General features: G+C 41.8%; 1 protein-coding gene across 2 annotated transcripts in view; it reads right to left on the bottom strand.

Moving 5' to 3' along the window:
- SECISBP2L (SECIS binding protein 2 like) overlaps positions 1–19,570 on the bottom strand; it is a 43,552-nt gene extending 23,982 nt beyond the window's left edge. The window contains exons 1-4 of one of the 2 annotated variants that reach the window (XM_067555795.1): positions 19,114–19,570; positions 4,465–4,643; positions 2,265–2,589; positions 1,028–1,163 (exon numbers count right to left, since the gene is read on the bottom strand). In XM_067555795.1, the coding sequence (XP_067411896.1) occupies positions 1,028–1,163; positions 2,265–2,589; positions 4,465–4,643; positions 19,114–19,206 (733 nt within the window). In that variant the 5' untranslated portion in view covers positions 19,207–19,570. Of the gene's footprint in view, positions 1–1,027; positions 1,164–2,264; positions 2,590–4,464; positions 4,668–19,113 lie in introns of those variants that run through there. The other variant, XM_067555796.1, reaches the window with a different exon arrangement.
- Between the last annotated feature and the right edge of the window lie 6,011 nt (positions 19,571–25,581).

Here is a 25,581-nt window from a genome sequence, read left to right as displayed (position 1 = left end):
AGTCTGACACACACAGGACACACCCTACCTACCTTTCAGCTATTTGGAAAGTTCCTTTCATTGTTTATAAAAAAGTTTCCAGAGCCCACACCCAAAAATTTACCAGCATTTCTAAAAACATGATTCTTATCTTAAACTAAAAGTAAAATAATCAGTGTCTGCAGCCTACCATTCATTAGCAGCCTTATAACAAATTAAATGCACACAATGGAGAAGTTTGAGTGAGCAGGTGAGAAACGAGGGGAGATTTTATGTTCATAAAACCCCCCACAAATTGTAGTTTTTCTAAATAGCGACTTCATCTTTTTCTCACAAGTCCTGAGAGTGTCTTTTCAACCCGAAGTGTTAACAACTATAAGTTTCAGCCAATAAAGATTGCTAAGTTGGAGTCTCCATGTCCATCCAGCTCAGCAGAACTTCGTCCTAGAGAACCCACCTGGCAGTCTATAAATTGATATGCAAGTGCAGACTTCAAAGTCTGCAGAACCAGTGCCCTTGATCATGTAAAAGTTTTGGATACCCTTTCTCACCTCTGAGACCTTCAGATAATCATAATTTGTTCTACAGGGATCACAACTGCCATTGATGGCAGTCATTTTTGGGATGAAATGTGACAGCAGTTCAGAGACAATACTACAAAACTTTAGGGCAGAAAGCAACCATACCATACAAATTAAAATTACTAGAGAAATTAGGTAGGCAGACAAGATTCCAAGTCAAAGTTAGTCAGGCCATTAGTAGTATGTCCCAATACTTCTTTTCCAAAATGAGTTAAGGAGCCTTTAATAACTAGGAGTAGTTGTGTGTGTCTAGCAGAAGTGCTATGATGTGGCACCAAGTTCTGAGAGAGTAAAGAATGCCACCTAATGAAATCAACTGCATGTTTTCTACAGCACCTCTTTGGTACTGGAAGGTCTCCATTAGACATCTTGTAGGTCCAACCTCCAACTCATGATCTGACTTGATCAAAACATATGGTAGCTGCAGTTCTGATTAGTTAGGAAACACAAAAAAGACAACATCTTACCTGTTTGCTGAGATGCATCAACCAACAGCACAATTTTTGATCTGTTCTCAGGGCCTGATGCACTGGTCTCTTTTTGGGTAGCTACACTTTTCACTGGAGCCCTTTTGCTTTTTATGTGTGTCTGTAACTGTAATTGCTGTTTTAAAAGATTAGTCAAATGTATACATGAAACATATGACAAATGACAGTTAAAAATTGCTTTGGTTAATGCTCTTACAATTTTCATAAAATTCTAAAAGATTCTTTATAGAAGTCACCTGTCTGAAAACGAGATTACGGGTAATGGTCTCTAGTAGTTCACAGGGGAAATACCTATTTTGGCTCACATTCTAGCATGAAAAACTAAAGAAAAAAATCTATCAGTTTGAAGAAGTTTTCAAATATCTTCTGTGCTGCTTGTTTTCAGGAACTACAAATACTACATTATACTGTAAGCCAACAAGTTTTAGAAACTGTTACCTAAGCAACTAATGCTAGACTCAAATATTGGGGAAAAGGGCGGTAGGAAAAGAAGAGACTGTCATTGCAAATTAATGTATAATAGTATTTCTACAAAAGCAAATAACTACACAAGTAGAATGTCTTTTAGCTAAGTGCAACATATTAATGGATTTCTTCTACTTCAATATAACCAATATAATAGCACATACAGTACCTGAAATGTATTCCAATCAAAAACTCAGAAATGCTGTTGAGTGTAAACAGCATAGTGCATGTGGCATGACAAGTCTCCTACTGCAGCGGTTTTCAACCTGGGGCCCTCTGCACACTATGTTTAAGATTCCCAAAAGGGTCCACGCCTCCACTCGAAATTTTTTAGGGGTCCACACATGAGAAAAGGTTGAAAACCACTGACCTACCATTTTAAAATTACTTATGCAATATCCAAGAGGCAGAGAGGAAGAAAGCCAAGGTGGTAGTCAACAACTTCCAATGAAATAACTATTGGCTATTTCCCACTCAGATATTCTATCTAGGATCTTATAGTATAATAATCACAGTAGGATGATCTTGTTAAGTCCTTTGAAACACTAACGGTGCAAAATTAAAGCATCACTGTATGCAATTATACTACTTCAGAATAAACGAAGGGCAGAGAAAAGTCTTGTTATACATACTTTTCCTATGCTGTTGAAGAAGAACATATAGGACAAAGGAGTAGGGTTTTTTGTGCAAAGATATTTTCACATGATTCTATTATTTGCTCTGTTAATTAGGGCTCATCAACACCACTTACTTTTTGCACAACTGGTCCCCTGTTACTGCTTTTGCTTCGTTGTCTGGGTAATGGAAAGACTTGGCCTGGCTGGTTTGGACGTTCAGCGCATTCTGTTGTAACTGTATTTACAGCACTTGCTGTTTGAAAGGGTGCAGAGTAGGGTGTCGGAAAAGGATGATAGAAACCCATGACTTGAGCACATGGTGCTGGCATAAATTGGTAATACGTATACTCTGTAGAAACAGGTGGTTGAGCAGATATAATAGGATAAGCAAGGTATGGTCCTGCAGGACTCGGGTTTGGCTGCTGCCATCTGATGTCATTATTATATAATGGGAATTGTCTGTAAAACAAAAAACAAAAAAGAAAAAGAATAAAAACTGCAGAATAGTTATAAATAACTGGAGTGAGTTTATTAGTAACTTACTCCTTTACTCTGAAAAAGGAATTAGTGCAAACTGCTTCATGAACTCTTAGCTTTCAAGATCTTAATTCAAATGTTAAAAAGTCCTAGGGTGAGATAACATGTATTTTGAGAGCATGACTGAAATATGTAATTCCAACTGCATTCAAGGATACTGTACAAAATACACAGGATACTGTGGTAAACAAAATTGTTCAACCTAAAGATTTGTATTTTATGAAGCAAAATAATTTATGTCAATGTTTTACTACACAATTAAAAATAGGCCAGAAGAAACTAACAACATCTTGGTATGATAAAATAATTGTCAAGAAAAATGTCAAGATGCATCTGACGAAGTGAGTTTCTGCCCACAAAAGCTTATGCCCAAATAAACTTGTTAGTCTTTAAGGTGCCACAGAACTCTCGCTGATTTGTCAAGAAAAAAATTATCTTCACCACAACACAGAGAGCTGGTAATAAACTTTCAAATTAGAGGCACTGATACATTTATGGTTTGTTTATATTGTAGTTCAAATTATTTCAACACAACAGAAAATGAAAGTGGATTAAATACTTGGAAATAACAGGTAAATTGAACCATTGCTACCATGTCCGTCTGTAAATCTTACATTTACCTACTTACCCAGGACAAATCATTTTTGGTAGACAAGAGAAAACAAGCCATCAGCACACAATTTGTCTCAGGCTCCTAGGTTCCCTAATGCAGACTTTGAGAGCCCACCTGCAGACAGACACCTACCACTCAAGTTAGTTCCCTATTCCTTGAAGCACTGAGAGCAAGTGCAAGTGGCTTCCCCCACCCCCCATTCTCTTCTGCCGAGTCCAATCAAGAGAGCCCTACAGGAACTATGAACTCAATTCCCCTCCTCTCCATAGGACTAGGGAGATCACTGTATGAGGAAGATGGAAAACTGCAGATGTGTGTTACAAAGAGGAGGGAAGATAAGAGTAAAAAAACATGGCAACTGTGTAAATGTGCACAAGCCAGTTCCTAGGAGAAGGGCTTTTAGGTAGAGCCATGCATTGGACTAGTGCAGAGCTCTGCAGCAGGACTGGGATCCCATGGGTCCCGCTGACATAATAGCAGGAGCGAGATTTTCAAAAGGCCCACGCACGTCAAGTATTTTTAGCAATTCTTATAAATGTGTCAAGGTGCTATATAGACATTGACTAAGCCTTGTAACATTCCTATGAAGTAGGAAAGCATTATTCCCATCCTATCTAGGAACACAGATATGAAGATAAGGGTCTTCAGCACTACAAAACCAGCAAATGGCAGAGGTGGTACTAGAATAAGAGTTTCACAGTTTCTAATCCCTTCCCATGCTGTTTATTTTATCATGCTGTCTTGCACATGCACTGTGCAAATAAAGTTAGTTATGGGCAGGCCTCAGACTGTAATCAGCACACTGTTCTACCACTCAGGGATCCAGGTTAGACTCTTTCTCTTAGTACCTTGTTTTAGAGGTGGCAGGGTGCAAATGAGAGACAGCTCGTTTGACTGGCTCTGGAAGGCTCTGTGGCCAGCCCTCTTTGACCAAGGCAAGAGACAGACAGAACAAGGAATCTAAGAATGGAGGGGATTAAAGGAGAAAAATGGGGAGGACGTTACGCAGGGTCAAAGAAACTCTATCCTCACCCACGAAGTTCTCAAGCTTCCAATAATTATATAAAATTAGTGTTCATATGGCCACTTTCTTGATTCCATGCACATCTTTGACAGAAGGGAAATTCAAACTCTTATTTAAAAGTGAGTGTCTTTTTCCATATAGGATCACAACCACAAATTACCTGTTGGCCTGGTTTTCCTGTACAAATGGGTAGCAAGTAATCAGGTAGCTGGGAATAGGGGTTGGTTCCACTCCACTAACACCTCCACTGTCATTAGGGAGAGCCATAGATATCATAAGTGTATCAGGACCCTTCTTCTGAGGAATAAATGGTTCTACTTCAGCTGACAGTTTAACATTCTTAAGAGAAGGAAAAAATAACATTAATAAAGTATAAAACATTTTTACACAGTTAGCAGTTAAACAACAAGTTAACAAATAGTAGCAGTTATCCTGCAGATCATTAACAGATTCCCTTTAATCATGGCATTTGACATATTAAAGATTTTTAAATCATAAGGAATTGCCAATTTAAAGTCTTAATGACCAAGTTATTTACATCAGTCAACCTTTATATTGGGAAACTGAATTTTAAAAAGTACTAGCTGTCTTAAGACTGTTTAAACAATCAGGTGCGTAAGCTTGTATTTAGCAGTTCAAAATAAATTTGAAGACCAGGTTAAGAAAAAGCAGCTCACACAAGTTCAGACACATTTACTAGTTGTACTTACAAAAAATGTACAGTCTTTGTGAGAAAACCTAGTCCCATCATGACTCCTCTTATATGGTTTTAAGGAAACTATTCAACCAGTACTAAGTAAACACAGGAAAATAGCACCCTTCTTTCCCCTCTGTTGATCACTGTTGGTTGGTGGGAATGCAATATCCTCTCCAGTAGAATATCACAAACCAAAAGGAATCACCTTCATGCTCTTTTCCACTTCTCTCTCTACTCAGAATTATAAACCAAACATCCATCATCTCCATTAAAGAAGGCCCCTCTCCTGAAAAGCTTATGAAATTAATTGCAATGCATCTATATGAATTTAACAGAGGTATCAATCAGGAAATCAATTAGCCTGGTGGTATAGGTGGATTTTTGGAGTGACCTGAATGAGTTGGAAGACAATTGACAAATGTTAATTGGAAGGATGCATAAAGCATACAAGCTGGCATGGTACAACAATATATGGCATTTATGTTGGCCTTTACATTTTCAAAGCTCCATATAAACACCAATTAATTTAAAAGGACTGGAACTGTGAGCTTGGAGAGGATGCAATAGTCAGGAGAGAGAGTAGGATGCAGTGTACAAAGACACTAGATTAGGGATGTAGGTGGGGCACAGCTGTGTAAGCTTTCATAATTGCATGTTGACTGAAACCATCATGTGGTAGACATAGTAAATCCTGGTATATATTGCAAAACTGACCACACTGTGAGGCAAAAAACAAATCTTAAAAATGGTTTCAGCTAACGATATTGCTGCTAGTATGGCTGGAACATTGCAAAGAAAAGTTTTACTCCTCCGCAAATTTACGTATTAATGTAAAATTAACAAATTTTACCAGGAAGATTAGATCAAAGTTAGCAAATAAATAAAAATGAATTTTGTCACAATGTTTTTTCAATGTCTTTTTGAAAAGACAAGAGCTGAAAAAGAAGTAATTTAGAAGGTTTGCTAAACAATTCAGGCCCTTTTACACTGTGCTTTAAAAAGACTAGCTCACATTCTGTAATAATTTCACTTTGAGCTGAAAAAGACCATTTTGCACCCACACTCAATACACTGTCAAAGGCTGCTGAAGTGAGAGACACTTATGCTCTAGTTATATTCAGGGGCTAGACTCAAATTTGGTTGCTTGTGGAATGTGGATTTTTAAGCACAATGCAGACAAGAACTCCAATTGGGCCAGTCAAACAAATTTAATTGGTCGTCTTAATTTCCACTCTTCCAGTAGCTGGCAATTCCACAATGTAGTCATCATGTAGAATAGGCAGTGCTCTGTCCCCTGCGCTCTGCACCTTCATACTAGCCAGCCTCTGGTGCAATGTTATAGCCTTGCAGTTATTTGCAGCACACCTGGTCACCAGAATCAACTTCAGTTGTCAGACCACTTAAATGTCAAGCTAGCCATGAGTATTCAGTCACTTGGCAGACACAAGAATCTTGATCATGATGTCAGCTGACAGGTGAAGTTCAACTTTACTGTCCAAGACCTAAATCTAGTAACTTATTTTGAAAAAACTGGAACTATCCCTGATCCCAAATACCTGCAAGCAGTGCCAGGAAAACAATCAACCAAACAAAAAAATCAAGTCCAAAGAGGGACTGGGATAAGTCAGGTCAAAGGTAAAAAGGAAGGCCTATTTTATGTAATGAGCAAGATTTGATTTTAGGGCATAAGAGATTTTCCTAGTGTCCCTGCCTGCTCAAGAGCTCCCAACCTCTTGACCTATGAAAAGAACAAGGCTCACTTGTGCAGGGATATGGATTAACCTGCCCTTGATAAAAGCTGGAACCACCACCAATTCACTTACTGAGACTGAAGATGGCAACAACGACAATCAGAGAAGCTTGGGATGAAGAGCCCCTTGCACAAGGAACTTAAAAATATTTATTTTTAATGGTGGCAGAAAGGGGACAGAAAAATGGGGAATTTTAAACTGAGCCTGAGAACAGTCATGGGTATTATTCGTCTAGATACTAAAACCCACAGAAGCTGTGATGTTAATCCCACTGCCACTCACAAAATGCTGTTTTTATAGTCAAAAGTTTATAACTGCCAGCAACTCTGACACATCTTTCCATTACTATTATAAAATTAGAAATTTCACATTGTCAGAACGATGTCAAAGATAAAGCTAATAACGCTAAGAAACTTATTCTGTTAAACTCTAGATATGTCCGCAGTTACCCACCACAAGAACTAATCAGAATATTGAAGTTATTCCTGATGGCACACAGCAGTAGAAACAATTTTTAAACACATATGGATATTTAATCTTTTTTTCTGTCCTCCCCCTGTCAGATCTGCAAATCAGTAATTCATGTTTCCAGGTTCACCATCAAGTTAGATATAAGGGCACTTCTAACCATTCCAGCTCCAGGGTTTGTCCCATAATAATTTATTGGCCTCTTCCTTTGAAGGACGACCACCAGCAATTATTTAAATAGAACCCATACATATCTGAATGGTATCCGACTTCCTCAAGACGATATTTATAAACACAGGACAGAGTTTTCCAAGTGAAATGTAACTATGACCAATTGACCACTTTCACATCTTTGTTATTGTATATTAAATGCAGTATTTACCACAGAAAACCTGAAAGGCAAAACAAGACCAAAACAGACAAGCAATACAGCGTGAAGTTTGTTAGTTTAGAAATGAAAGCAATATTAAGAGTACTTAAAAACTAAGGACAAGTTAAATAATGAAAGCAACAATAAAAAGTGGCATTCAAACTGCATTTTTCTGGAATAACTTTCCTCTCTTCAATCCCACTGCAGTAGAGTTATGCACTGAGAAAACAGTGCATCATCTGGTCTGCTGTCAAGGTAACAACTATAGTCTGTAGATAAAGTGATAGCATAAATGAAGCTCTGTTGTCGTGGGGCATCGGTGCAGCTGGGAGATAATAGAGACCATCGCCTCGAAATGTGGCTAAGGCAGGAAGGCTCTGGCCTGGGAGATGCCCAGGGTGGCCCCAACGAATTCTATGCGTTGCACTGGGGTTAGTGTGGACTTCTGCTCGTTTATGAGTAGTCCCAGCCTGCTGCACATGGAGCAAGTGAGGGTCACGCGCTCCTGCACTTGGGACTTGGACCTGCCCCATATCAGCCAATCATCTAGGTAAGGAAAAATTTGCACACCCTTTCATCTCAGGTGGGCAGCCACTACCGCCATGCACTTGGTGAACACCCTTGGAGCCAAAGAGTAGGGCTGTAAACTGGTAGTGTGAGCCAGCCACTGTGAAACGGAGAAACGCCTGTGGCTGGGGAGGATAGACACATGAAAGTATGCGTCCTTGAGATGGAGGGTGGTATAACCAGTCCCCTGGATCCAAGGAAGGGATTATGAAGGCTAGGGAGACCATGCGAAACCTGAGTCATCTGACATATTTGTTTAGACGACGCAGGTCTAATATGGGTCTCAGACCCCCTTCGCCTTGGGGATGAGGAACTACCTCGAATAGAGCCCCTTCCCCCCCTTCTGCTTTGAGGGAATTTCCACCGCTCCCAGGTTGAGGAGGGCATCCACCTCCTGCAAGAGGAGTTGCTCGTGAGAGGGGTCCCTGAAGAGGGACGAAGGGGGAGTAGATGTAGTCTCAGGGGGCTATGCCCTGCAGTTTCTCTCAAGGACCCAACAGTCCAAAGTGATTTTTGCCCATTCCGGATAGAAGGGCCTTACCCTGTTTAGGAAAGAGCGGGGCAGATCCAGGAGAGCAGGCGGGAAGCCACCCTCGAGTGCACCATCAAAATTGCTTCCTCTGGTTGCCTGATCTTCTGGGGCGCCCCTGATAGGGAGCTGAGGATGAGCTACGGGGCTGATTTCTTCTTCTAAACCCCCTAATCCTATCCCTATTCCTATGGGGTTGAAAAGACCTTGGTAGAGGCCTTGGCTGCTGCTGTGCCTGGGGCCGTGACTGAAGCCTGGAAAACTGGGACGTGTAAAGCCCTGGGAGCGAAGCGTGGCCCTGGAGTCCTTCAGACCATGCAACTTCACAATCGGTCTGGTCGGAGAATAGAGCCAATCCATCAAAGGGGAGGTCCTGAATAGACTGTTGCATCTCCTGGGACAGGTCCAAGGATTGCAGCCATGAGCTATGGCCCTGGCCGCTGAGTCAGCAGCATCACAGGATGTCTGAAGCGCTGCCCTAGCTACTGCGGTTCCTTCCTCCATGATAGTGCTAAAGTCTGCCGCCTGGTCCTGGGGCAGGGCCTCAGCAAACCGCTTGAGGGAGTCCCACAGGTTGAAATTATATCTGCCCAGGAGAGCCTGATGGTTAGCAATCCTGAACTGCAGGCTTGCTGTGGAATAAACCTTTCTCCCAAACAAGTCCAGCTTCTTATTGTCCTTGTTCTTGGGAGTGGATCCTGGCTGACCTTGCCTATTTCACTGGTTAGCTACATATACTACCAGGGTTCCCAGGGCGGGGTGAGTGAACAAATACTCAAATACTCAAATCCCTCAGCTGAGACGTAATATTTTTTCTCGGCCACCTTTGACGTAGGGCGACCGAGGACGGGGTTTGCCACAGGGACTTTACAATCTTAAGGACCCTCTCATGGACTGGGAGGGCCACTCTCGCTGGGGCAGCCGCCGCCAGCACATTAAAGAGGCTATCTTCGGCCTCTTTTAAGTCCTTCACCTCCAGCCCCAAGTTGGAGGCCACCCTCTTGAGCAGCTCCTGGTGTGCCCTGAAATCCTCCAGTGGTGCTGAGTGGTCCCAGGAGACTGCCTCGTCAGGGGAGGAGGAGGAAGACTGCCGAGGTGCGTTCTGTGGGTGCACCCCCAATGATATAATGGATTGGGGTCCCTGCCCCATCTGGATACCCCATGGGGCTCAGTAAGGCCATCGTTGCGGACACTGTCCCTGGGGCCAACCTGGGGCTGACTGCGCCACAGGCTGTGACGCTTTGTGGGGGCATCGGCTCGCCTGACGACTGTCCCCTCTGGGAGACCCCAAGCCATCCTCATAGTCAGAGGCCCCGGACTGGCAGTGCCGTGTACATCCTTGGTCCTAGGCACCCTTCCATGCCAGGAACCGCCCTCTCAACGCCTCCGACCTGGAGGACGATGAGGACTGCCTTTGTTGCTGCGAGCGGTGCCGACGAATGGAGGTGCACTCCAAAGAGCTAGAGGTACCGGAGCATCGTCTCGGTACCGATGATTTCCGCTGCCACTTGCCTGACGGTCCTGCAGACCCTTTAGTGACTGCGGTCGGCGCTGCTCCGAACTCCTCGGTACTGAGCCAGACTCCGGCGACCTGGTTCTGCGTCATGGACTGCGTGGTGTCGAGTCTTCCTCCGGCAACTGGGTTCTGCGGCATCTCAGGACAGGTGACTCCTCAGGACCAGGTTCTCCGCCATCTAGGTACAGGCAAACTCCTTGGTGCTGGGCATCTGGAACGGCAGCTGTCCAAGCTCCGCTGGCAGACCTCGACTGGTGCCACCTCCTGGCATGCGCTGCCTCCAGTGCCGGGGATCGATGTCTGTGCCAAGAGGGAGACTCCACGTCCCATGCTGGAGCAGGTCAGCTCGACAACGCCGACCTGGAGCAACTATGGGGGGAGCAGCTCTGCTCTATGTTCGGAGACCGTCCGGCGGGAGATCTTCCTCCCCGTACTAGGATCTCCACCACCATTCAGGGGAACCCAACGTGGGTTTTCCCCATGACACCAGCCCCTTCTCCCTCGGCGGAGGGGGGGCGCGGAGGTGGAGTAGGCAAGGCCAACAAGGCTCTTGCCACCTAAAAAGCCTCCGGTGTCGACAGCATTAGCAGGGGCACTCTCCCACTCCCAGGAGTCGGGGGAGGCGTCCTGACCACAGATGCAGGCACCAGAGAAGACTCCACAGGCCAGGTCCGGTGCATCTCGGTACCTGACCCTGCCCATACTGACGGCACAGAGGAGTGTCTGCGCTCCGCATGCTGCTTCATCCTCTTCGGTGACAACAATGTTGCATGGTGCCGAAGCGAGGGCGGTGCCAGCGGTGCGCTGTGTACCAAAGTCACGCTCAGTAACGAGGTGGAGTGGGTCAGCTTGGACATTGGGCGGAGAACTGCCTCCACCAACAGGGCTTTCAACTGGATTTCTCAGTCCTTCTGAGTCCTCCGTTTGAAAGCCCTGCAGATCTTACACTTCTCTTTTCTGTGGGCTTCCCCACAGCACTTAAGGCAGCGGTCGTAGGGGTCGCTGAGTGGGAAGGTCTTCCCGCAGGAGGGACACGGCTTGAATCCCGGCGACCGGGGCTTGGCCCAGCTGCTCGAAGTCCCTGCAGGGACTAGCCTTATCTCTAACTACTCTTAACAACTACTTAACTAACTAAAACTAACTTTGAATATCAAACAAGTCCAAACAAGGGGAATAGTACTTGCTGAGAGCAAGGCTAGTTCCAGCAATCGTCACGGGCAGAAAGAAGGAACTGAGGGGGCGTAGGGCTGGCAGCACCTCATATACCATGGCATGTGCGCGGGGCTCCAGGAGGTGCTGGAGCCGGCCCTATGGGGTCTGCTAAGGGGAAAAAGGCTCCGGGAAACTGTGCACGGAGGAGTGCACACACCTGAAGTGGAGTGGACATGAGCAAGCACTCGAAGAAGAATTAAGTTTTTGTGGAAGTATCCAAAGTAGGAATTCTGGAATTAGTAAGCTTCCATAATGCAATGCTCTCCAAGAATGCTTTTCAAACATGGAGAAGATATATTTTTTAGGACAGTTGGCTACAGCCTCTCTCATCTGTACAACTGTGAGGTGCCTGAAGTCCAATGTATAGTCTGTCTTACCAGGCTGTGAGCGTGTTCCCTACAGGGTTTGGGGGAATGTATGTGGAAATATGAAGATAATTCCTTGATGTCAGGTCACTGTAGAACTCCGTCATTAAGAAGACTCTTCTCTATGCTTCCCCCAAACTCCACCACTTTCCATGGTTCATTTTATCATTGCATAGTCTTTAAAGTCAAATGTAATAATCCAATATAGCTGATGAGACACATCGACTAAGGCAGGAGTTTAGGATTTCCTGTCAAGAGGGCTCAGCATTCTGTAGTCTGTCTCCTATTCATTGATGATCTCTACCTGTTAAGGCATCTCTACAATTATTCTGGCTTCATAGATTCCAAGTCCAGAACAGACCACTGTGATCATCTAGTCTGACTTCATGTATAACACAGACCACAGAAATTCCCCCAAAATAATTCCTAAAACACATCTTTTAGAAAAGCGTGCAATTTTTATTTAAAAATGGTCAGTGACAGAGAACCCACCACCACCTTTGGTAAATTGTTCCAATGGTTAATTACCCCCAATGTCAAAAATTCATTCCTTATTTCCACTCTGAACTTGTCTAGCCCTAACTTCCAGCCACTGGATCAGGTTTACCATTTGCTGCTAGACCATTATTAAATATTTGTTCCCCTTGTAGATACTTGTAGACTGTAATCAAAACAAAGAAAAAGTTACGAGTTATGAAGATGAACAGGTTGAGCTCTTTGCATCTATCACTCTAAGGTATGTTTTCTAACCCTTTAATCATTCTCATGGCTCTTCTCTGTATCCTCTCCAATTTATCAACATCCTTCTTGAATTGGGGCATCAGAACAGGACACAGTATTTCAGCAGCAATCATAACCGTGCCAAATACAGAGGTAAAATAACCTCTATACTCCTACTCAAGATTCCTGTTTATGCATCTAAGGACTGCTTTAGCCCCAGCATCACATTGTGAGCTCATGTTCAGTTGATTATCCACCACAACCCCCCAAATCTTTTTCAGAATCACTGCTTCCCAGAACAGAGTCATCCATCCTGCAAGTATGGACTACGTTCTTCATCCTTAGATGTATATACTTACATTTAGCCATATTAAAACAGATATGGTTTGGGCCCATTTTACCAGGCGATCCAGATTGCTCTGAACAGTGACCTGTCCTTTTCATTATTTACCACTTCTCCAGTGTGTGTGTCAAAAGGCAGACCAAATACACTATCTCTTCTCTCTTTAACAGCATCTCATGATTTTGGGGGGTTCTGGCTAAAGATTTTTGAACCTTTGAGGTTATCAATACTGTAAAACATTTCTTAATTTTAGAAGGAAGAGAGTTTTGTCCTTCATGTAGATGTTCAGTTTTAACTTACAAAATGTTATGCAGTAGCTCATTATATATTTCAGTCCAACAATTACAACTCTTCCAAGATGTGAAGTGACCCTTTGTCTTCTACAGAAGAGCTACTGTAATCATCAACAGCTGCAAAGACAGAAGATGACACTAGCAGGACCAGACTGGTAAACTTCGTCCTATAGTTCTAGCACTGCATGTTTAATCTTAGAAAAGTTTTTATTCATTGTAACTTAATGGCATTCAATATTACCTATTAAAATAGGATCTCTTGTCTTCCATCTAGGAGAGCAAGGCTAGCACTTAAAAATGTTTTTACACAATCTACAATGTGAGAAAGCAGATGCATATGCTACATTGCAGAGAGAGAGAATGAAGTTGTCTATTTTGCTGTCTAAAAGCCTGGAAACAAGAAGTCTTGCTGCAAAACACAGTAGGGCAACAACAACATGGATTCTATCATTTTTAAAGTAGCTTTTCCAATTTTGCTCCTGAATCTTAAGTTATTATGGAACATTTGAAACATAAGTATGCAGATAAGTCACACACTTTATCTATTTTGAGACCAACTTTGCAAACACAGAAACCAATGTTACTATAATTATTTGACTTCTAACTGGCATGTATTCAAGGAACAGTAAATATGCAGCCTAACCAGATAACACCAGAAACAGCCCTTGTAATGTTGTGTGAAATATAATTATACTCTGCTAGATTTAAAATTGGTATTTCCAATATAGCCCTATAATGCTCTGGTACACAGGACTCCATGCAAACACTTAAATTATGTGAACTTATTTTTCTCCCTACTGATCTTCCATCACCACATCTCCTTGAAAAGTAATATGCCCAAAGAAAACACAGTATACAGTAACATGCAATGGCTGCAGAATAAAAATATATTTGAAATTCATATTCAAGTATGTGTTCAAGATTGCCTGTTTTATGAATACCTAAGGAAACAGCACAAGCTTTACACAACACTGAAAGTTTAATTTGCTAATAGTTTGAGTATTTTAGAACAGGTGAAAATCTAATTTTAACCTGTTACGGTTTTGCAGTTAGTATACTTTGATTGGAAAGATTTTCTTTAGTGGACATGATCATTTTCTCATTTATCCGCCTCATTTATGATGAAAGCCAGCTATTCCGGCAATAACTACAAGACAACATTAAGGCAGAGATGTTACATATTTCTTTGAAACACACATGGTAGGCAAGGCAATATCTTTTATTGGACCAACTTCTCAGACACTCTGATTCCTTCTCCAGACCTGAAGAAGAGCTCTGTGAAGCGTGAAAGCTTCTCTCTATCATCAACAGAAATTGGTCCAATAAAAGATGTTACCTCACCCACCTTGTCTCTTGAAATAAGAATCATACTATTTTGCAATAGGATTATTTTAAAGGGACACAATTTAAAATTCATATTTCTGCCAGGATCTTTGTTATGAACAAAAAATCCAAATATTTAGATTACCATAATCAAAATATCAGAGGAAACATTTTTTTCCAAGTGTGATTATTTTATACTAAGTGTAGTCCATTCATTTTCTCCTCATTTGAGTAAGTCTTCCACAGAGCAACAGCAGAGAGAAAATAAAAAAATTAGAAGAAAATGTAACTACAAAAGAGTCAGATTCATACATTGGTAAGGCCCTTTTGTTTTCAATTTTTACTGAAAAATTCCCAGGTTTTACAAAAGCTATAATTTGGGGGTGTTTAATTGATTGTCACCCATTTTGGGCCATTCAGGTACACAAAAATACTGATTTTGTTAAGAAAAATCCAATACATTACATTTAGTAAATGTGTTGCTGTTAATGTTAGTATAAGAGGCTGTCTGTTAAAGAAAGGCAATGTGCATGTGCAAAGGCATGTGCATCTATGTACGTTCTGTTAATGTACAGTTTATTAAATAAAAAAATTAAACTGCTTTTTCTTTCAATACTCTTACTTTTCTCTATTTGTTGTTTTTTCTTCTGTCCTCTCATCTCCCAATATTAACCCTGGAATTACCCAGAAAACTGAATTTTTTGCACTGATTTTCCCCTAATTTTTAATTTCTACAACAAACACTGATAAATTCCTGACAAATTTTAAACAAAATAAAAACTGAAAACAAAGGTACTTTTACATTGGGAAAGGTAATGTAACATAGCTGTTAGAGGAAGGACTGGGAAGTCAGGACTCCTGCTGTCTTTTCCAAGCTCTGTCACTGACTTCTATGTGCCTCAGAAAAATAAGCATAACATAACTCTTACATGGCTATTTCAAGGTTTAATATTTGTAAAAGTGCTTTGAGATTCTTGCAGGAAAGACATTAGTGCAAAGCATTACATAAGTGAGATGTTTTCTACTGGCCAACAATAAATCTAACAGCCACTGGAAGGCTTACGGACATGCATATCAAATGTTGCAAAACAATCCTGACTCTCTTTCAAATATATTGAAGACCTTGTTCTGTTTATAGTTCAATCATGTGAAATAAGAATCCTTATACAAAACATTTTTCTGTCAAGGACAGCTTTCTATTATCCTTAGGTGACTTCCAAGTTTAAGAAATTAGAGCTTGGGTAACTTGGACTTGAAGCTAATTTCTCTTTCCACATAACACATGTATCTCAATGTTCATATCCTCAGAGAGAAATACAACTGTGAAAATTGGACAAAACAAAAACAACACGCCTTCATCCAAACTACCTGGGTAATAAGCACGCTGCACTATGACAATACCGTAACTATCTGTTGGCACTACTTTCCTTGCACTTTGTTCAAGCAGACAACAAATAGGCTGTTTTTAAGCATCCAATAATTTAGGACATGTCCATGATTGATGTTTTACTACACCACTTGATTTCCTAACTGTGCTAATAGAGTCCAAGGTCTTAAACATAGCTCTAATAAAATAATGCATCTTAATTCTTTAATTTTAAAGTAGTATCACCTTATAAAAAACCCACAAGTTGTTTCTCTTCCCCTAATTTCCTACCAGCACTCACTTGAGCAGAAAACCTGCAAAAAACTTAGTGACTTTGTCTACTGTAGGAAAATAAACCATGGTTGACAACAGATGTCATCCACACACACCATTTAACTGCACTTGAACACATTAACTTCTGGTACTAACAAAACCAAACCATTCCAACACCCATTACAGAAATCACAACAAATCCTGGGGTAGAATAAGAGGTTTAGAACACCTTTATGTAACATGTTTCTCTCTATGTATTAACCCAAACCATTTAACCACAGTTGAGAGGGGTTCAGATATTACAGTGATGGGGCCATTCAAACCCAGGTAGAAGGGAGCTAATAGGAATCCACAGATGACACTGTCACTGTAAGTTGTTTTGATAGTGTGGACAAAGTACATTAATACAAGGTATGTGATGGCTGTGTCTTTTATTCAAGACCAATTTTTGGCCAAAGAGATGCATTACATTAACACTGACAATCCTTTTTCACTCAGATATTACACATATAACATGCAACACAACATTCACTGTTCTGACATAACTATACAGTATTCTAAATCATATTCAACTGTTCCTATGAAATGAGAAGGTCATTTTATTTCAGCTCGTAGCATTACAGCTTATTTGGGACTTTCTCCTCCCCCCAAAAAAAAAGATTATTCACCTAACCACTTTCATCCCATGACTGTAGGTTTTTACACTCATTTATCAGTTGTCCGGTGCACTAAGTAGAAAGGTGCACATATAGAAAACAATTTACCAGACCTACATCAGGACCTTAAAACTGTGATTTAAAACATTAAAAACATTAAAATAAATGCAAAATAATTTATATTAAAAATATTGAGTTTGAACGTTTTGTTCAGAATAGTCCTATGCAGGTTACTACTGGCTAATCAGAAAGCATGGGAAGCAAGATAGTTACAGTATTTCAAAAAGTTACCCATTATTTGCATTACCATACATACCATAGCACTTTGGAGCCCTAGTCATGGACCAGGATCTCATTGTTCTAAGCACTGTACAAACAGAACAAAAATACTGTCCCTGCCCCAAAGCACTTAACTGTGCTTCTTCTGAGATGAAAGGGGCTATATAAAAAGGGATAACCATCGTGATTTTTAGTCCTCCCATGAGCTATTTTCACAAAAAAGCAAGGAGAACATGCTTAGATAACGTGTGAAGTCATCTGTAATTAAGATTTCTAGCAACAAACACTTCAGAATATTATCACGATACTAATTAAAAGTGAACAAAAGAAGTATATATGCTAGTTAACTAAGAAGCATAGTAAGAAGCTCCCAATTTGGCAGAAGAGCCTAATTTAATTTTAGTAAAAAAAAGATGTATTCATTTCTGTACACAAAGTCATCTTTTCATCCTTTCATAACTACCTGACTGTTTAAAGTTAATACTCATCACCACAATACCCAGCCTGCTAGGAAAGAGACAGATTTTAAGGATCAGTTAGTAAACTATGTACAAAATGAAACAACTGTTCTTACAGAAACCATGCTTTGTTCAATGTCTACTATACTGCTGAAGCTTAGAATAAAGTCAATTGAGAGGATATCGCTAGAATTTCTGATGATTTTTCAAACCTGAAAGTCATAACTGCAGTTGGGGTCTTTCAACACACGTTTCCTCGAAAAGCAGCTTAGTAACAACACAGATCTTATTAAGTTTCATATAGAGGAACTCTAATTTTGGATTTTTTTAATCATCTTCTGTGATGAAGGATTTTGCTGTGTGTACATCAATAAAGCATTAAAAATTACAACAGTGAGATTTTAAAAGCTCCTTCATTCATGTTACAACTTGAAAAGACCCTGAAAATAACGTAAAATTGAGTATTCTGTGAACTTCCAGTTAAATGCATTTGAAAAAAAAGGAGGGGGAGGGGAGAAAAAGAGATCTAAAGTTGTTTCAGGGGCTATCTAAATCTGTATTTATCTGCTACAAACTAAGGATACAGAGGACTAGATTGTGCCCTGATTGTTTAGAGACTTAAGTCTATCCCAGGAACAAATAACGATTTTAGCAAATCTACATTTTTCAGACACTGGGGAAGTGACATCTATTAGTTTTGAAGATGTTTTCAAAAGTCTCTCCTGCTGATTTTGCATACTTCAAATGAAATCTCACTTACTCCAATTGTCCCAGCAATTTGAAACACATCAGGTAAAAGAGCAGAAAGGAGTATCACAGCAAATAGATACATTATAAATATGACAAACAACAAAATCGACTTGCATAAACTTCAAGTTAAAATAGGAAGTTGGTAAAAAGGAGTGGGGTTTGACCTACAGCAAGTATTTTAACCTCCTCTCCTCCCCCCCGCGCTCCCATAAGACCCTCTCCAACCTCCCTGCTCAACAGAGGGAAAGATGGCTGGGGGTGAAGGGGTCAGGCCTGTGTTCTCATCGCTGTTTAGGAATGAAATGTACCCCCAGAAACAGGCATGAAAAGACCAAGCTCTCTCTTCCGCCAACAGCAGCTGATCCAAGATATTCCCTCCCCCGCCTTGGCTCGCCCAGGCCCTAGTTTTCTAGAGAACTTTTCAAGACTAAAGTCCAGTTTGAGATTGTTTATGGGGGGGAGGGGTACCTTTTACATCAACTCCTCCCCCCGGCCCATACACACACACACACTCCCCCTGTGCACAGCCCTCCCCTGAGCACCCAGGAACCCCCTCACCTCCCTGCAGTACGGGCCTGAAAGCTGCAGCCGGTACCCCCCCCGCCCCCCCCCCCCCGAGATTTACTGCCCTCGCCCACCCCTCTCAACTTACAGCTCTGTCTCCCGGCTGCCGCAAACCCACGTACCCCTCGCCTCGCCTCGCCGCCCCTGCTTCGCCCCCCGTCTGACACCCGCAGTCTCCCCGGCCCTGGCACCCCTCGGTCCGCGCACACCCCTTCACTCTCCCCCCCCCCGTTGTTTACAGCGCGCGCGCTCGCTCACTCGCTCGCCGCCCCGCCAGGCCCAGCGCCGCCGCCGCCGCCCCTCCCTTACCTTGTCGGCTTTGTCCATGGCTCCTCCAGCTGGGCTGGGGAGAGGCGGCGGCGGCGGAGTGTCAGAATCAGCTACCTTACTGTTACTGAGCATGCGCCAGCGCTCTGGACATGCGCACTAACATCCCCGGAAGCCACTGCCCTCTCTCTTGCCGTCAGGGCAAACGCGGCGCTACCTGAACTTGAGAACGGAAGGGGGGAGGGTACCGCGGGGGCGGCTGCCTCCCACTGTTGCCAGAGGCGACCGAACGGGATGGAGGAAGGGGCGGACAGGCAGCACCCGGGGTAGGGGGCGTCAGCGGGAAGGAGTCAGAGCCGCTTCCTCCACGGCTGCCCCCTCCCCGCCCGGATCGCTGAGCGGCTGCTGCTGCTGCACACGCCGCGACGGCTGACACGGAAAACCGGCTCCTTTCCTGCCGGGCCCGGCTGCGCCACTGGCCGGGGGAGGAGGGAGTCAGCGGGCGGTATCATCTGGGACGGAAGCCGAGCTGACTCAAGCCGCGCACAACGCCTTGGCCAAGGGCTTTTGGTGAGCGGCCCAGAGCGCAGGACTGGGAGCCAGGACTCCTGGGGTGGAGTCTCCGCTCTGTCCACTTTACTTACCCCTAAGGGTTGATTGACTAACTGCAACACTGACCTAATCTAACTGGGGCCTGGATCAAAGCTTCCTATGACTAGTCCATCCCTGCAGTATGAAGGCACCAAAGCCCTGATCCTGCAAACACTTAAGCAGGGGTGTAATGTTGTACTTGCAGGAGTGGGGCCCAGTCTTTAAATTCCTGAAAAGAATGGTGTTAATAGAGGTACAGGCCCACCGAAGGGCAAATTAGCTTTTATATCGTGCCAAAAAAACAGCAAGTGACGTTGTAGCTCAAGTCACATGAAGAAGCAACCTAGGCCTCCAAATATTATTTTAACAATCCCCGATTGGCTCAACAGCAGGGTTTGAATGCTCCTGCTTCAGCACTGACTGCAGAAACCGTTACCACTTAAGCTATAAGGCCTGCAGGTCTCAGCCTTTTTTTGCTGAGACTATTTGAAAATATTTCAGGCTCTGATGACCCCCTGGTGCCATGCCACCCTTACTAGCATGTGTGGGGGCTGATAGCATGTGACCCCCTGAGAAGTCATGACCCCCACTTTGAGTAGGCTGGATTTCACAGCTGTGGGGTGTATGACATTCATAAGCTCCTCTGTGAGCTAACTGCTGGCAGTGGGTTACATTATACAACATTTTTAATTTTCCATTTTATCTCATTAACCCAGTTGGTAAGGCTGGGTGTAGTGACACATTTACAAGCAGCAGGTCTGCAATGTGATTCATCCTCTCTACAGCAAACATGCTGCTGCTGCAGCAGTTTTTGTTGTGGAAATTTGTCTTAGTATCTACAGCAATTCCACTGCAGACATACCCTACTCAAAGCACAGATTTAAGAACAGTGGCAGTGTGAAATTGTGACTAACAACTTTTTAGTAGTCTAGTCACTTGGCTTTCTTTTTAAGAACCTAGCCATAAAATGCACATAATGGAGGAGTGTAAAAAAAGAGGCTAGACATAACATGGCACAAACTAGGAGGTACACAGTTCTGTGTGCACCAGGGCAAGATGCAAAGGAAAACTCCCCATCCAGGCAGCATTTAGTAGCATGGGTAGAAAAGTCCAGGGAACTGGCCCATGGAATTGTCACTATGCCGAGCCCAAAAGCTTCATGTCCCCATGAAGGGGACGTATAGGGGTGCAGCTGCTACAACAAATACGTATTTGCCTTGATTACATCCAGCGGCACTTAGAGATCATGTTTCATACAATGTTGCTGGTTTGCAACATAGCCTATTTCAATATTTCATGTACTTTTCCTGCCATTCTAATTCTTTGTGACATTAGTTGGGTGATTTTGCCTCATTTCTCCCATGTTCAGTGTTTAATATCATCTGATTCAGATAATGGGGTTTGCTGCAAAGGCTTTGTGGTGTAAGGTACGAAATAGCTCAGTGGACTGGCAGTCAGGCTAAATGTTTTCATCTCTAAATCACTGCTTAGAAAGGGATTAAGAGTACTTGTGGCAGCAGTTCAGTGACCTAAGTGTAATGGACTGGGGGTTTATTTAGTTCCTAGTATACAGATCTCCACATAAACAAAGGAAACAAAAATCTGCATTGGTACAAATTGTCAGATAAGAGATCGAAGACTGAATGTGTATTATGGCCAACTGTCTGCTTATTGACAGAAAATTGCTTTAGGTCACATTTGAAACACAACCTCTTAATGGGGGGACAAGTAAAAAGGCTACTGGAGCGGCCTAAACTTTGTGGTACTAAGGTTTGAGTGCAATGATGGTATAAGCCAAGCTTTATTTTCATTAGTCAATGGCAGTACAGTAATCATTGGTTAGTGGAACAGAAAACTGACATGATTTTGATCTTTCTTCCTATTTTTGTTGCTTTCATGTATGAAGCTAGAAATTTCTCTGTACATCTTTTTACAACACTTACAGAGGCCAAGATTTCCAAAAATAGATTCCTACATTCATGTTTAGGCTCCTACACAAGGCTTGATTTTTCTAAAAGGCTGAGCACTTACACACACAACTTCCATGGGAATGGCTGTGTGTTCACGAGGCTTTTTTCCCCCCTTTCCTTCAACTGTTACAAGGTACTGTGAAGGTATATCATTACAACTGCATAGTTAAGATTGCATTCTAAAATGGGCTTAAAATTAGGCATAAATTCCAATTTTTTCTCCAAAAATAGGTAGCCAATCAGTGTGAAAGTTCACTGTTAGTTTTTGCGTACTTTGAATTTTATATGTATGTTTTGCTCATTTATCTTCAAACATTTTCATTAGGAAAACTTTGAATTTGGTCTCTGGTGCCCTTTTTTTCTCCACAGACCTACTTTTAATTATTGGTCTCATTAAAGCATTGCCTAATCTACATAAAACTTGGTGGAGAGGTAGGTCCTGAGGGAAGCTGGAGTAACAGGTAATTTAAAAAACCTTGTGTTTAGGGTCCTTTTTGGAAATTATTCATGTCCTTACTATATACTCAAACATGAATGATTGATGGAGCTAGATACACATAAACCCTTCTTTGGCAGGAGCTACATTTTTTTGTCAGATTTCATCCTGCAACAGAGAAAGGTTCAAACATACAGCTATTAACAAAGATTTGTGTGCAGCTGCTGATGGGTAACGTATTGTCCATCAGCAACTGCACTTCTGCCCCCACCCCCCACGTGACCCCACAGCAGCTGAGTGTGTGAAGAAAAAGCAGAGTCACAATCAGAAGCCTTATATTTCCTTTGCCCTTAAAATCCTCTTCTTCTATCTCTTACTTAAATATTTGTAAAACAGTTTGTGAAAACATGCCAAAAGTAAAAAGTTTTGCATTGTATTGTAAGAAGGCAGATTCAGCAAAGAAAGCTAACAATTCTACCAGTGCCTATAGCAGCTTTCTTACTGGAGTATTGGGAAAACTAAGATGTTCCACAGAACACTGGCCTCCTCCCACTACACACCAAAGCAACCATAAGGCATTGTACCCTGAAGGTCCACAAACGAGCTCTTCTGGTCTAATGCAAGATACCAGCACAGAGTCTCCCACCAAGCCACCTGATTGTTGAGCCCCATCAACTCTAGCACCTTGACCCACTGAAGACATGATTGTGCTAGTAACAGGTTCCCCTGACCATGTGCTGAAAATGGTTTTAACAGGTAGTGTAGATGAAGTCAACATGGGCCTAACTCACAGGGCATAAAGTTAAGCATGTTTCTTTGCAGGATTAGGGGCAAACAGTTAATTTGCTGATTGCAACTATGAGATTCAGCTATAGAAGTTCACTTTCAAGAATTAATTTAATATGAACATTCGATTCACCTCATATTTCTGTAGCAAAGGGTTTAAGCTAGAAAAAGAAAAGAAGTATAGATTGGTTAATCATCACTGAAACTTTTAGCAAAATGTCAACACTCCCAGCTAAGGCATGCTAATGGGAAAATAATTCTGAGTGATAAGAGATCAAATACCTACCTAAGAGAAAAAAACCTACAAGTGTGTTAGGAGTTACTTGAGCTGAAACAAACCCTCACATACTCCCAGACAAAATGCATGTATACATTTATTAATAAAAACCAGGTAGATTTGAATCTGATAGAAATGCATATGAGAAACGAGTGGTGTATCTAATTAAAAACAAAATCATAAGCCTCCATCATAATTTCAACATTATGTTAATATTAAACCAACAAAAATGTCTTTACAAAGCTATTTTGCTATTTTAGTTTTTATTTTTCATTTAAATTCCACCTGCTACATACCAGTTTTACTGTTTTAGACAATTGTTTTATACCTTGGACTAACCAAACAGATGCACTCCCTTTTTCCATTCACAACACAGCATCTTCCTTATCATCTTAGCTATTTCCAACATTTTATCTTTAAAAAGAAATACCCAATGTATGATATTTTGCTGATGGACTATCATTTGTATATTAAGAGCTTATCTAGAAAATAGGTTATCTAGGTGTAGTCTGCACTTTTGTGAGAGTCTATCACTGAGTTCAGTAAATGTCACATGGACATAAGAATCAACAAGATCAGACAGACCCAAGACTAATTTTTTCCTGGATGTCTATAGAACTGCCATTTGAAAACAACGCGGTAGCTGGCTTATCTGCATGCACAGGTAGCCTAGATGAAAACATGCCTGCAGTATTATTGCCTCATCCTTCCTCATCCCTACCCTTTTACATCTGATCTTTAATCAAGATTTTGAGCTCTTTACGGGCTGGGACGGTCTCTATTACATGTCTTTACAGCACCTAGCACAATGGGGCCCTGAAGGGGCCTCTAGGTGTATTGTAATAATAAATACTACTAATAATGGAAACATGATTGCTGTACACAATCATTAATCCGCTAGACTTTAGGAGCAGCAGATACCTGAGAAGATAACCGTGCCTAAGTTAATGCAGCATTATCTTAGCTCCACGCCTTAAGTCTTGGGATGTTGGTAGCCAACAAGACCATGGCTTCTACAGGGACTGGGGAACCAGGGAGCAGAGTGAACTCATAACCCCACTGCAAAACTCTCATTGACTTCAGTGACTGAGCCAGGATTTTACCACCAATGAGCAGTACAGAGGGTTGGTCCTCCCCTTCCTCACAAAAACCCTCCCCACCCAGCACCTGCAGCCTCTGTGCCCCCCATTCCAACACCTCCTTCAATGACCTTAATGAAAGACTCTGCAAAAGTGCTTCCTTGGCTCTCTCTCACTCCACAATGTTTTTCAATGGAATGTGCAACAGGGACACCAACACAATAGGGCCTTCAGTAGATCTAACCCAAGCGCTGGTGGGCTGAGAAGTTTTTACAGTACCTTTTAAGGTTATTTTACAAAAGGGAGACAGAAAAATTACCCAATTTAATTAAAACTATGATGCAGACATAATGCTAATGGACCTTTCCATGCAATGAGGTTTGTTCTTTTAATGACTATCGTGTTGTTATGCAGGTTATATTAACAGTATCCAGCTGATGCAGTTGAACAAGTTTCATTAGTCACTAACTAACAGATGAGTATGAGAAATAAACATACAGATAATGAAATATATTACAGGGTTGTTTCCCCCCCAAGTAATCCTAATATCTACACTTCACATCTTTACAAAATAAAAGTTTATATTCCTCTCCGTAGTTATATTTCTTTTGCTTATTTCTGCCAAGTTAAGTTGACTTACTTTTAAACTTAGCCACTTCACGCCTCTCCAGTAATGTGGGAGAACTTGCCTGACTGGACAGAAACCCCAGGGAAGAATGCCACTGAGAACAATTCTGAGACAATTGCCTTCTTTGTAATGGACACCAGAATTATAGTGTGGAATACAATTAGTTCCTTAAGAATTCCACCGAAAATAATGCTGATCATAGAGTATGTGTTAGGACATTTTCTTAAGATATTTGCTTGATTTTTAAAAAAAAATAATGAATCATTATGATAAAATAACTGTTCATTGTAAAATTCTTCTTGTGTTCCCAAAACACATACCAGGATAAAGGTCACACTTAAAAAGGGCCATTATTCATAGTAACCAACAATAAGAAGTCTTCAGATCTAAATTGGGCTGTACTTTTAAAATGTTGGATCTGCATATCTAATCAATATACATAATGCAGATAGTCACACTGGATAAGCTGAGATATTGTAAGGGTGGAGGGACAGGACCTCATCTTTTGTAAAATTCCTTAAATCTCTATTTTCACTGAAAAGGAAGATGCAAAGGCATTCATGTGAGTTATGTTCGATCCCCACCCCACAGCTATTACAACTGCGCCAAGGCACTTGGTTACAACATAGTTTGTTTTTTTCTTGTGTAGGTGGGACCAAATAGGATTACAGTTATGTTAAAGGATCCACATCATGGAGGAGAGAGAAGGGGGGGAATCCAGCGATACTCTCTAGATATGCAAG

This window comes from Emydura macquarii, unplaced genomic scaffold, assembly GCF_026122565.2.
Source record: "Emydura macquarii macquarii isolate MOO-44397 ecotype Brisbane River unplaced genomic scaffold, CSIRO-AGI_Emac_v2 contig_1644, whole genome shotgun sequence".
NCBI classification, from domain to species: Eukaryota; Metazoa; Chordata; order Testudines; family Chelidae; genus Emydura; species Emydura macquarii.
This window is presented reverse-complemented; position numbering and strand designations above follow the sequence as displayed.